General features: G+C 41.6%; 1 protein-coding gene across 2 annotated transcripts in view; it reads left to right on the forward strand.

The window, feature by feature from the left end:
• Positions 1 to 14223, forward strand: part of SPECC1L (sperm antigen with calponin homology and coiled-coil domains 1 like) — a 107051-nt gene that overhangs the window by 20010 nt on the left and 72818 nt on the right. Inside the window, exons 2-3 of one of the 2 annotated variants that reach the window (XM_045819785.1) lie at positions 2257 to 2446; positions 10220 to 10373. In XM_045819785.1, coding sequence (XP_045675741.1) covers positions 2294 to 2446; positions 10220 to 10373 — 307 coding nt within the window. In that variant the 5' untranslated portion in view covers positions 2257 to 2293. Of the gene's footprint in view, positions 1 to 2256; positions 2447 to 10219; positions 10374 to 12202; positions 12338 to 14223 lie in introns of those variants that run through there. The other variant, XM_045819786.1, reaches the window with a different exon arrangement.

The raw sequence follows: 14223 nt of genomic DNA on the forward strand, positions 1-14223 counted from the left end.
GTTTAACCGTTTGAGGAAGTGCCAGACCTTCCCACGGTGGCCTCACCATTTTGTGTTCCTACCAGCAGCAGCGTCTGAGGGTTCCCATCACTACACTTTCTAACATTTGTTGTTGTCTCTTTTTTAATAGTCATTTTAGTGGGTGAGGAGTGGTGGTTCATTAGGTTTTACTCTGGGAGTGAGACAGAAGCAGGAAAGGGACAGTCTATTACATTGTACGGTATATAGCAGTCATGTAACTTTAAATTTAAATAAATTAAAATTAAATAAAATTTGAAGATTAGTTCCTCCATCACACTAGCCACAGTTCAGTTGCTCAATAGCTACAAGTGGCTATTGGCCACTGTATTGGACAGCAAGTATCCATGTAAAATACTCTGTTACTACAGTGAGTTCTGGTGGAGAGTGCTGGTGTGGAAGGAGTTAATCCGACAGTGGGCAGAAGAGCAGGCAGAGAACGGTAGAGGTCTCAGTGGCGCTACAGAAATGAACGCGGGCGTGAGGTTTGGACAAGAGCAGAACGAAACTTTGAGGAACCATTTACACACTATGAAAAAAGAGAAAGTGAATAAAAAGGAAAGTGAGAAGTTGAAGAAAAGGTTCTTAGGAATTTGGTTTTTCTCTAGTACCTTGATTTGGTGATGGACTCAGTCTAATTCCTTCATTTTATAGGTGAGAAAAGCACAGAACTGCTGGCTGTCAGGGAGCAGTGCATTGTCCATCAGACCTGTTGTGGGAAGCTGCTTGACTCTATCTTGGTCGTTTTTAGTGTGCTCTGAGAAAGTGGGAGAGACAGATGGCAGAGCTGAGCTAGAGGAAGCACTTGTGTCGGCAGATTACCCATATAGAAGAGGAAGGTAGGAAGCAAAAGGGTTAAGAGTGGCTGGCTGATTTGACCACCGCTGTTGTGCAGAGCATTTTCTATAAGGAGTGACCAGGAAGTCGGAGGGAGGCTGGAGCAGAGAGTCTCTGAGGTTTTGCTGTATTTTAGTTGATGTTGATAGCAGTGTTCTTTTGCTGCATGGCCTTACTGCTTTGAGGGTAGAGCAGAGCCCCTGTGCTCTGTTCCACCGTTCCTGCCACCAAACCAGTTGGTACAGTTTGTATTATGTCAGGGCAAGATAGATCTGGAGTGTTAGAGTGCAGTCTGGGTGAAATATTTGTTAAGGCTGTTGGAATGAGCCTCTTCTTTTCGAAAAGGAGTTTCTTTTTATTTGTATTAGTGTGTAGACATCTTCATTAAAGGACTAAGCTGTTTTTTTGTTTCTCAGATTCATCATACATACTTTGCATTCAAAATAGGCTTTCATTTTTGTCAGTTGTATCACTCTACCCAAAACAGTGCATGGTTTGTCTTTCTAAACATGATATTAGCATAGATACTGCTTATCTAGCTCGGGTAATAAAAGTACATTTAAGGGTTTGTTCAGCTGCAGCTCTGTGTGCTGCCAGTGTTATTCCAAGTCCTCTTAGCCAGGAAATCAAGTTCAGTAAGTCCTCACTTAATGTTGTCAGTAGGTTGTAACTGCAGCGAAATGATGTTTAACAAAACTAGTTTTACCTTAGGCTAATTGATGTAACGAGTTAAGTTTCTATTAATGTTATAATGAAATGACATTGTTTGAGGACCTGCTGTCCTGTGTACCACTTGGGTGTAAGATTTGTCGTATGCCTTATAGGTGTATAGAATTTCTTTTTCTTCCTGAGCCAAAAAGTTGAGACAAATGTTCTAATAAAGAATTTTGGTGCTGTCTTGAAAAAAAAGAAAGAAAGAAAGAAAGAAAGATACTCTGGGAAATATATTTGGATCTCGAATGTTGGAATTTTAGGGATATTCTGCTTGCTTGTGTGGGGATATTACAGCAAATATTTGTAGTGAGGACTGTGCTGGATAAATTGGAAGGTACAATCTCCCCTTGATACCTGCAAAACGGCTAGTTCTCAGGTGCAAGGCTGATTATCGCTTCATTAAATGCTAAAGATAATGAACACTGTTATATGTAGCCAGTTCCACTTGTCATCTAGGATATTCTTTTTACTGACTGAATTAGAATGCACAAAATAATTAATACTTGAAAAGGAAAAGCCTTGCCAATAGTATACATTAAAGAGTGTAATAATTTTTCAACTTTTATTTTCCGTAGCTGTATTTAGCTTTCGAACATTTTTACTCACCACATGGTAAAATTCTTCAAAAACAGATTTCTCAGGAGCTTTCTTTGAGCTTTGTTCTCAGCATCCCATTTCTTTCCACAGATTTGCTTGTAAATGTATCACGAAGAGGCACCCCAGAATGAAGAAAGCAAGCAGGAGTGTTGGCTTAGTGCCTAAAGTGTCTGGGATAAGCAAAACGCAAACAGTAGACAAAACTAAACCTGAAAACAGTTCTTCAGCATCTGCAGGAGGCAAACTTGTAAAACCTGGAACAGCAGCATCATTGTCAAAGGTATTAATGGGCGATGTTTGAATATATGGTGGATTTTTAGAAGGCGGGGATCTTAATATGATGTTTGGTTTATTAAATATGCATTACTTAGGGTGCGCCCTCTACTGCTGCTAGGAGCACATAGTCTGTGGTGAGAGGTCATAACTGGTGTGTGTGGCCTCTCTTTATGAGTGAAACCAAACAGTAAGCTTGTTCGTGAAACAGAATCATTGAGTGGCCATCTTGTGCAAGGCTCTGTGCTGGTGTGAGCTGGAGGGAGGGTCTGCCTTCAAAGAGTTTGGGGAATAATGGATGGAGGTGAGTCACATGCAGGAAAACTGAAATACACGCGAAAAAACCAGATGCCCTGGGAGAGCAGAAAAACAGTGTAAGCATTTTCAAGGAGTAAGATACTGTTTCTAGCCAGAAGGTTGATGGTGGATCTTAAAGGGTGACCAGCAATAATATTCCTGAGACCCGTAGATGGGGGATTTTATCTTCGCCCCCTTTCACATGCCATAACTGTTACTCTTTTTCTGACAACTGATCCAGTATTAATTCTAGTGAAAATTGGGTGACACTAATTTTCTTTACACTCCTTTAAAGGCTGGCATAGTTCTTGTCAGTATAGGATCGCGATTCATTAGATCAGTGGTTTTCAGCCGGTGTGCTGTGCTGCAAGAGATGCACTGGTGTGCTGTGAGAATTTTTAAAACATGCAGTACCCGACTATTTAGTTCGGGGCACTGACCTCTTCCCTTAGATTGTCAAATTAAAAAGAGAGAGAGAGAGAGAGAGAGAGAGAGAGAGAGAGAGAGAGAGAGAGAGAGGGAGAGAGAGAACAGCCGGTGCAACAATAGCCGTCCAGTGTGAATGAATCAGTTATACGTATTTTTGTCAGATTGGCAAACAAGTATATTTTTTGATGTGCCACAGAATTTTAGTAATTAGTTTTTGTGGGCCATGAGATGAACAAGATTGAAAATCGCTCCATGAGGTCATGGGCTTAGGAGCTTGCAGGCAGGCATGGGTTTTCCATGTGCCTTGTGGGGCCACGGTCAGGAGGAAATGAGGGGAATGTATGAAAGTAATTAGTGTGTGTAGCATTTTTATTGGTTCACTCTAGAAACTTCTCTTTAGCCCAGGATTGACTCCTGAAAGTTAATCTTCCTGGGTGGTCTCAGCGTCTGTGTTGGTTCGGATGGCTCCAGGTCAAGTGTAATGTCATTGCACAGAGATTCATGCGTTCTTCTTCTTCCAGCCTTTCTCAGCCCAGAATTCATTTGTTTGTTCTTTGCTTGTTTGTTTTAGGGATGTGTGGTGTTCGGGTGGAAATTCTGACTTAATGAAGAAAACCTGGAGAGTGTTTCTGTTAGGGAGAACCCAAGCACTGCCTGAAACACAATCCATTTAAAAGCCTTTTGTCCATGCAGGGCTTTGATAGATTGAGGCTTAATTATTTTTAGAAGTACCTCCCAGGAACAGCTGGTGAGGGACTTCCTTGTATATGTTGAAAGATCTAGCAGGAAATGCTGGTTTTTCTATTACAGGGTTGTCAAAACTGGACCCAGACTTATTCTGTGGGCTTGGAGATGCCCCCAGATTTTCCTCTTTCTGCTGCCGTGATGAGCTGCTGGTGTCATCCTGTGGCCTAAGGGACAGTACCAGGAGTAGACCTTTGCCCTGCTCCCGTTAGTCTGCATCAACACCACGAATTATTTCCTTTGTGGCAGAGCTGCCACTCTTTCATGTGAGATAGCTGGCGTTTTCTGACCTAACTGGTTGCTCGGTTTCTGGGGCTGTCTTTGGAGTGGAGTCCCTGCGTGACCTGTTATTTACGTGACTGGAAGAACAGGTTGAAACACTGGCTCTGGACTTGCACTCCTGCCTGCCTGCTGTTGTCTCCTTGTCACTGGCAGGCTTTGTCTCTGAAGGGTTGGAATGGAGTGTGCGCAGGAGGCGTGTCGGATCTTCTACGGCTGGGATTCAGAGTTGCTAGTAGTTTGGTCTTGAACAGTGAGTACTCCTTCATCGTAAAGCAGAACTGTGCACGCGCTGTGTGCCAGCACACACCAGCTCTCCGTGGCGTTGGCGCTGCTGGGCGGGTTGGCCGAAGTTCTCTGGGTGTGTGTAGTGGGGGGAGGGTCACAGAGGAGAGGAAGCTTAGGAGAAAAGACCCTTGAATAGAAATTGAAGTAAGACACAGAGCAAAGAAGGAAACTGATAACGGAAAAATTGGAAAAAACTAAAAAGACTTGGAGGCCCACACACTTAAGTGTTATTTTATTTTTCTAAGTTTTCATATTTCACTGTGGTTCTCTAGCATGCAGGCACCCGCCCCCAACTTGAACTCCTGTAACTGACGGAGCACTCACTGATGGTTCAACCAGGTGAATGAAGCGTTTGGCTTTTAATTTAATTATTTAAACACAATGCACACACACTCGTCCTCTCATGGCGACGCCCGCATGTACATACGTGTCTGTTGCCGTGCAGGGTTCTCGTGACACTTTTCATGTAGTGGCAGGGTACGGGGATGTGCCCTTTTTTTCACTGCTCTCATTTCAATTATTGTTAGAGGCGGGATCTAGTTGAGTGTTCTGGAAAGGGTCCTCTGACCCAGAGCACCTCACTGCTGACCGGGGCTTTACAAGTGGCCAAACGAAGCCCTACTTCCGTCGGTGTGCTTTGGGGAGTTGTTCCCACTCTGGTCAGTAGCAGTGATAACTGCCTTGGGGCCTGTGTGTGCTTAGTTCTTTGTTGTCACAGACAGGAGAATAGATTATTTTCCGTGCAGAAATGGTTTCCTACATGCCTGCACGTTGCAGGTCTCACACTCTGCTTGGTATTTGTGTTCATTCTGGTGGAAGTATTAAACTCTCAGTCACTGTAGTGATGAGACTACTTTTTTCTAAAAATTGATTGATGGGAATTCATAAGCTTCAGTTACTTCAGTTAGAATCTATCTAAATAATTGATGAGTTTTGACAGTTTGTGATCGTGCCTTTTCAGTATAAAACGAGTTAACATTATCATTGAGTAATCCATTTGTGAAACTCCAAAGGTGAAATTGTAAAACCAATCTTACATTTTGAGATGAAGATGCAGACTGTGAAACTTGAATTTTACCTTGAGAAGCATGTATACCTTGGTTGTAGTATTTCATTATTTGTGTCTGGAATGTTTTTACCAAATGATCTGTATTTTACGTATGTTATTAAAAAGTAGCTAAAAGTCTATTCCTTCATCAGTTTCATTTTTCTGGACTGCTACTGATGGAGGATGTTTACCTGTGGGGATTCACATGTATTTATAGAATGGTAAAACATTAAAAGAAATAGGGACAAATTTCCATAAGCTTGCAGGTAGTTTCATGTAAAGCCAGGTTGGAAGTGCAGAATTGTTTTTGTTTCATTTTCACTTTTTTGTTGAAGTATAATATATATCCAGCACAGCTCACAGAGCATCTGCGTTGAGCTTCGTGAATCACCGCAGAGGGCACATACTCTGCAGCCACAGAGTTCTGGCAAGAGCAGAGCAAACCTGCACCCCAGTGGCCTTGTTCCTTTGGTGAAGGAGAGAATGTAAACCATCTGGAAGCTAGGCACACTCATTGCTGTTGAGTGTACTATTTCTGAGCTGTCTCGGTGGACAGAGATAGGAAACACACGCGCGCGCGCGCACACACACACACACACACACACACACACTGATAATGTGCATACTTGTATAACTAAATCACCTTTTGTATCTGTTTCTTTCCATAGATATTAAAACCTCTGAGTTCCCACTGATGCTTTCAATTCCAGTTAACACACAAGGGTCATAGTAATCTCTTCCAAAGCCTGGCTCTCATTATCTGTGTGGTACATTTACCTATTTTCTCAGTCCTAGTGTATATAGAAGGTAGAGAGTTGTTTACCCACACCACTGCAAAAAACAAATCTACTATCTAGAGTTCAATATTTACACTTTCTTTGTCTTTAGCTTGAGAGTTTGGGAATTTATGGTCAGTATTCTGTATCCCAAAAGATGTTTTGGGACCCCACACCCCATGACAGTTTTGTCAAGCATTTGAAATGCAGTTGGGTCCATTTGCTCCTGTGTGTTTAATTTTAGGGTTCCCTTCCCTTGCTTATTCTGTTTGTTTGTTTGTTTATCTATTTAGAGCATGTGAAACCTTACGTGGTTCTGTGTGTCAGAACCATATGAGGAGGTGTGTTCAGAGAAGTGCCTTTCTCCCCCCACCTCTAATTCTTACTCTTTCCGCACCTCTAGTCTTTATTTTTCCTGTGTTTCTTTTTGTGTAAATGAGCAGATACATGTATATCTTTTATTTCCTTGTTCTAACATAAAAGTTGACAGAATTAGATATACTTTCGCGCTTTGCTTTTTTTCACTTAAAAAAAAAATGTTCTAGAAGTGTCTCCATACCAGTTTATAGCAGCCTTTCTCATTCTTTTATTTATAGATTTTTTTATTGGAGTGACATTCTTTTTTATATAGGTGCTTAATACTTGATTGTATGGATGTGCTATAGTTGATTCAGCTACTTTCATATGCAAAAGTATTTTACAGTACAGTATTTTGCAGTCCCAAACAATACTGCAGTAAGTAACCTCACGCATATGTATTTTTGTATTAATGGAGGTGTGCCTTCAGGGTAAGTTCCTGGAAGTGGGATCGCTGGGTAAAAGGTAAGTGCATGTGTAGCTATGTTAGATATTGCCAGATTCCCAAAGATAAAGCTTATTTATGTCAAGTTGCACTCTTACCAGCAACTTGCAGCCATATTCTTCTCAAAGGAATTTTTATTTGGAGGATGTCTATTTCCCCATATTCTTCTCAGAGGAATGAATATGTTATACTTTTCCATTTTTGTCAGTCTGTTAGGTCAGAAGTGGTATCTTAATGTTTAATTTACCTTTCTCCTGTTGTTAATTAGACTGATCATCTTTGTGTGTGTGTGTATGAATTGATTACATGTTGTCTATTTTGTTCACTTTTCTAAGAGTTCTTTGTGTACTTGGGATCTTAGCCCTTTATCTGTGAGATAGTGCACATACACTTCTCCCAGTTTCTCTTTTTCTTTGTGTCTCTCTCTGTTTTTCTTTCTGTAAAATGCATATATATGTATAATATTTTACTTTACTTATGATGATTTTTTTGGCCATGCAAAAGTGAAAAATTCTTTTTTAGATTTTAATTTTCATGTAATCAAATTCATCAATTTTTTGTTTTATGATTGAGACTTTTGAATCCTCGCCCTTGGGATTTTTTAAAAAATTTATTCATGACAGAGAGAGACATCAATTTGTTGTTCCACTTCTTGATAAATTCACTGGTTGGTTCTTGTATGTGCCCTGACTGGGGATTGAACCCTCAGCCTTGGCATATCAGGATGATACTCTTAACAAATGAGCTACCCAGCCAGGATGAGATTTACTTTTGATACGGGATGGAATAAGGCTTATTTCTATTTTTCTTTGTGAATATACAACTTAGCACTACTTAGTGAAAAACCTATTTGTTTTTCTATCTTGCTTCTTTGGTCATAAACCAAGTATCTATGCAGTTCCTTCCTGGATTCGATTCTGTTCCACTAGCTTATTCATGTGCCAGTGCTGTGCTTTGTTAGTTGTTTTGATACCTGTCAGAGTTTCTGTGGTCCTCTGATTTATGTCTGACTCTGCCATTACCCAAAGACTGAACGCACCCCGAGGAGTGTGACAAGCCACTCTTCACATGACTCTGTGTGGTGGTTTCTAGATGTGAGTATTATGAAAGTAGAGACTATATAACTTTGCCCTGGCCTCTTGGCTGAGTTGGTTGGAGCGTCGTCACGTGCACCGAAAGGGTGCTGGTTCCATCCCGTCAGGGCGTCAGGGCGCGCCCCTGGGTTTGGTCCCTGGCCGGGGCGTGTAGGGAGGCAACTGCTCAACATCTCTCTCTCACATTGATGTTTCTCTCTCTCCCCTCCCCCTTTCCCCCTTTCCTCTCTCTCTAAAAAAATTAATAAATATATCCTTCAGTGAGGATTAAATTAAAAAAAGAATATTTGACTTTAGAGGAAGAAAAATTGGTTCAGAGGTCATTTTAACTTTTATTAACAGAGTATAAAAGATGATATGAAAATGTGAGAGTATGGTGAGTTTATTTACTGACTGACAAGTGAAGGACAAGTTGGCAGGAAGGAGGTGTAACTTTGGATTTACAGTTTTTTGAGCATCACAGTTAATGACCAATTTTATTAACAGAAACTATTACTAAATAATATGAGTAATCCTTAATAACTAATATATATCCTCCTTCCTTATTATTGTTTATAACCTAGGTTTTTCATAACATGACAACTCTAAATTGTCAAAGCTTATTTCTGTTTAATTTGTTTAAAATAGTAATCCTTTTTCTGCCTCTTTTTAGTAAGACAGATTGACCTACCTAATGATACTACTATATAATAATCTTCATAATTGAATGATAAGAACAGAATGTACTCCATATAGGACCACTGACATTTAGAAATAGGAGAGATTTTAGAAATTGTTTTTATTTACGAACCATTTTAATTTATGGAAGTGAATTAATTATGATTGTCTAAGGGTAAGAAAGGTTTCAGATAGAAAACAACATAAATTAGTTGACTAACTTGTGCCTTTACTTTAGTGACACAGAACGTTTTGTTTTTTTATTGAAGATTAGGTTTTTATTTTTTTCCAATAGATCTTTAACTCTCCGTGTTCTCTCTCATTTCTAGGAGAAGTAAAAACAGGTTTCTTCAGAGTGCTTGTTTTCTTTTTCTTTCTTTCTCTTTTTTTTTTTTTTTTTGATTCCTCACCCAAAGACATGGTTATTGGTTTTAGAGAGAGGAGAAGGGAGAAGGAGCGAAATAGTGATGTGAGAGGGAGACCCTGATGTGGGAGAGAAACACCAATCAGCTGCCTCTCCTGCATGGCCCTGTCAGGGCCTGAACCTGCAGCCTAGGCATGTGACCTGACTGGGAGTCGAACCTGTGACCTTTCAATTTGCTTGCAGGAAAATGCTCCAACAAACTGAGCCACACTGGCCAGGGCTAGAGTGCTTGTTGTTTTCTTTGTGAATGCTCATACTTTTTCACTCATCTTTATAAAATATAAATAAATATTACAAATGGTCTTCCTCAAGTAGTGTGAAAATTTAGGCTGACTAACCCTCACTCTAATAATAATATATCTAATTTTTATTATACATTACCTAGGCCTTTAAAAAATCTTTCAATTTTGGCTTAAATTAGACTACTAAAAAATTAGATGAAGTAAGAAAAAAGTGGAGAATTTTTTTAGGTATTGGCTCCATCATGGAATCATTTTAGAGCAGTGCAGATTATTTCTGATTCTCAGTGATGTTTCTGTCTAGAAATTGAAAGGTGGCATTTCCTATGGTACAGCGGGGCTTTCCTGAGATAGCATCGCCCAGACGATCTCTGTGCGTAAGTCAGGTCCTGTGAAAGAGGAACAGGGAGGACGTCTGCACTCTCTCTCGTCTCGCAGTGAATCTGGCCCAGGTGGGAACACGGCAGGCCTCCATAAAATTTTTGATCACATATGTGCTTTCTGTGTATTGGAAAGAAGGGCGATTGTTCATAAACTAGTTGCGAAGTTCCGTTTCTGTAGCACAGTATGCTGCACTGCTTGCCACATGTAAGAAAGTCTGTGAACTCTTGAACTCACTGTAAGTCAAGAGCTTTGTTTATTCTCAAAATATTATTTAATCTTGCTTCATCTGGTCAATTTATTTTGATTTTCTTGCTTCCAGACCAAGAGCAGTGATGACCTTTTAGCCGGAATGGCTGGAGGGGCGGCGGTGACGAATGGTGTTAAGGGAAAGAAGAGCACCTGCCCTTCCGCAGCGTCCTCAGCGTCCGCCCCTGCCATGAGCACCGTGGAGAGCAAGTCCAAAATTAGCACAGGTACGCGCGGCCTTCGCTCTGAGAGTTAAACTGCCTTTTTGTCGGACTAAGCAGAGGACAGAGTATAGGGAATTCCATCGAATGAAAGATATTTTCAAACTTGTACAAAAGTGACCCGATCGGCATTTCAGCCCATGTGCTCGTCAGTCCTGTTAATGGCTGGCTGGTCTTGGCTCCTTGACACCCACCTGCTCTCCTTTATTATTTCAGAGTAAGTACCGGGTGTCCTAAATTTCATCCACAGGTATTTCCTTGTCTTTGAAATACAAGGATTGAAAAAATATATATAATCACAATACCATTATCAGTCCTTAAAATAATCATTCCTTTAATTGTAAATTATTCAGTAAGTTTAAATTTCCATCTAATAAGTATTATGGATATATATATTTTTACTGTCTATTTGTGTGAGTCAGGATTTATTTAAGATCCATGTATAATAATTGGGGATGTGTTTTTCTTAAGTCTTTTTTTTTTAATGTATGGGCTTGCTCACTTTTTTCCTTTCAATTTAATTTCTGTAGAAACTGCTCATTTGACTGGAGAGTTTTCTGAGCCCTAGATTTGGTCGTATCCTCACGATGTCCAGGACTGCGTTCCTCTGTTCCCTCTGTTCACGTTAAATGTCACTGACCCCAGAGCCCTGACGGGACCGGTGCAGGTCCTTTTTTCCCAGGGCTCCTCACAGGCGGTGGCTGTCTCTCTGCAGGAGGCACATCGTTTCTGGTCGTCTCTCTCTCCATGATGTTAGCAGCTTTTGACAATCAGTGCCTGGGTCTGTTCATTCCATTGCTACCATTCTTTTTTCGTTCATAAGTACAGTTTGTGTTGAAATATGATGGAGTCCATAAATTAACTCATCCTATAGTCCAAGGAGCAGTGTTGTATATTTTACCTTTAAACTTACAGGAAAAAACCTAACACTTCTAAAAGACAGAAGATGGTGTGTTTGTAATAAAGCTTTGAAAGAAAATTGGCAAAAACTGTGTCAGACCTTCTGTCATCATCATTAAGGCTGTTTGCCCTTCTTGTGTGTGTTAGCCTTTTCTAGCCGGGGCTGCCCTGCTGCCCTCTCTCCTGCTCCCACCCTCCGAGTATTCCCCTTTCTCCCCGGTCGTGCCCCACTGTCAACTGTGAGAGCAGTGCGGTGTGATTACCGTGAGGAGACGTGTTTTACTTCGTGCTCCCCAGGCAGTGTTCCATTTTATCCTTACTGTAGCCCTGCGAGGGAGAGGCTGTTACTATCCTCATTTTTTAAAATTCTCACCTAAGGACATTTTTTTCATTGCTTTTAGGGAGGGAGGATGGGGGAGAGGGAGAGAGAGGCAGAAACAAATTGGTTGCCTTCCATGTGCACCCCGACTAGGAATCAAACCCAAAACCTAGGTATGTGCCCTGACTGGGAATCAAACCCGCAACCTTTCAGTTTATAGGATGATGCTCTAACCAACTAAGCCACACCAGCCAGGGCTGTCCTCGTTTTAGAGATTAGGAAGTTATGCGTAGAAAGCTCAAGTATCCATCCCAAGGCCGTGCATTCATTTGCTCAGTTAATATTGGGTGCCTCTTTTGTACCAGGCCGCAAAGCTGGTGGTGGGGTAAGAACTGAACCTGAGATCTTTTATTCTCCAGTCTGGGGTCACCACCACATTTAACGTTCCAGTTTGTGTGGTAAGAAGGAAATGAAATACTCTGTTGTGTGGTTAAAAGGAAATTGAATACTCATACTATGTGCATCCCCTCCTGTTTTCAGCTTTTAGAATTTGTTGAGAGAGATCCCGTGTATTTGCGCACGTGGCTGCCTGCTGACCAGTGCCACCTGCCCTAAGAAGGCTGAACTCGGTTATAACGCCCCTGAGCCAGTATTCGTTTGCTGGGGCTGCCACAACAAAATGTCACAGGGTGGCTTAACCAACAGAAATTTAGCTGCTCACTGTTCTGAAGGCCGGAAGTCTTCGATCAAGGTGTCAGCAGATTTGATTTCTTCTGAAGCCTTCTTCCCTGGCTTGCAGGTGGCCGCCTTCTCGCTGTGTCCTTGCATGGTCATCGGTCTGCATCTGTGTCCACATTGCTTCATCTTATAAGGACACCAGTCGTATTGTATTAGGGTTCACCCTAACAGCCCTATGTTAATGAACTTAATTACCTTTTCAAGCAAATCACTCCGTCTCCAAGTACAGTCACAGTGTGAGGTACTGGGGGTGAGGGCTTCACCTTGTGAATTTGGGGGACACAGTGCAGCTCATAACGACACCCGTAATTCTTCGGTCCACTGCTCTGTGTTTTCTTACCCCTGATGAGTTCCCCAAGGGCCGTGTGCTTGTCTGTACCTCAGATTCTTCATCCACTTACTTGTCACAGTTGTCCCAGACGGGCTTTTCTTCTTCCACATCCATCTCCTCTCTCCTTGTTTCTTTACATCTCCCTTCCTTTGGGTACGTTATCAGTTCTTCTCCTCATTACTGGCTTGTTCCTCTCTGCTTCTTGTTCACGCACAGATCTTTCCTTTCTCAGAGTAGCTTTTGGTTTAGTAAGGACGATGGTATGAGTTACAGAAATGAGGAGGGGCATCAGTATTGGGGCAGACGTCACACCGGTCCTTGTCCTCCCTGGCCTCCGTTCGCCCTTGTTGCTCCCAGTCCTGGTGCTTGCACCTTTGCCATCTGTTGCTGATTTGTCGTCTCTTCTGTTTGGGCAAAGATCTAGATCGCACCCCCTGCCTGTAGGCCTTGATTTTCACCGCACTCCCTGCTCGCAGTCCTCCTTCGCTGCTCTTCCTTCTTCCTCGTGTGTTCCACTCAGCATCCTCTGGATTAATTTCCATAAGAAGACTCTTTCCTTGTGTTTCTTCCCTGCTCAGGAGTATTTGTTGACATCTGTCACTGAATTCTCCATGACAAAGCTGTATACAAGGTCTGGCACAAATAACGCCCCCTTTTTTAAATTATAAACTCTTTTATTACAAAATCATAAGCATGTAATTCTGTAACAACAATATCACACATAAGCACACCATATGACATTTTATGTGAAGTGTAGGAATTAAAACTAAAATAAATCACTACACCCATGTTATTACCCTACCAACCACACTCATGCAGGTGTTACTTCTGCCAGAACCTGTAGAAAAGAAACCTCTTGCTCCTTTTGTTAAGTGTGTGGCCTTGCTTTACCTTTTCATGTGCCACACTCACTTCTGCCTGCCCACCCCTCCACCTGTCTTGTGGCCAGCCATAATTCCCTTCCCTCCACTACACCTGAGACCTGGCACAATTATCTTCTTATATCATGTAGATCTTCTGTTCTTGTTACTTCTGCAGCCTGGTGCCTGCCACATAAAGAACCAATAGGTTCTTTAAAAATACTCATTGATTAGGTCTAAATATTATTTTTCAAAGTAAAAAATACTCTAATTGTTTTGTGTTTATGGGTATTTAAACATATTCCTGTTACTTTTAGATTAAACAATGGATCATGTCAATTGTTTTCACAGGTTTAAAATTTTAGCAGCTGAGTACCAGTGTAATTTGATTAACGTGTCATCATTATTGAGCATTAATGCATCATTGTTTTCTAACATTCAGAGACACAGCAGAACAGCAGTCCCCAGCGTTTTTGGCACCAGGGACTGGTTTTATGGAAGACAGTTTTTCCACAGACTGGGGATAGGGTTGGGGGGAGACAGGAAGCGGAGCTCAGGTGGTAATGCCAGCAAAGCTTACCACTCACCTCCTGCTGTGTGGCCCAGTTTCTAACAGGCCAGGACTGGCATGGGTGCACTGCCCAGGGGGGTGGGGATCCCTGCAGTAGAGCATACTGGTTAAGTCACAGATGCTGGAGCCAGATTGCT

This window comes from Phyllostomus hastatus, unplaced genomic scaffold, assembly GCF_019186645.2.
Source record: "Phyllostomus hastatus isolate PE091 unplaced genomic scaffold, TTU_PhHast_1.1 phas_scaffold_387, whole genome shotgun sequence".
In the NCBI taxonomy this organism is placed as follows: Eukaryota; Metazoa; Chordata; class Mammalia; order Chiroptera; family Phyllostomidae; genus Phyllostomus; species Phyllostomus hastatus.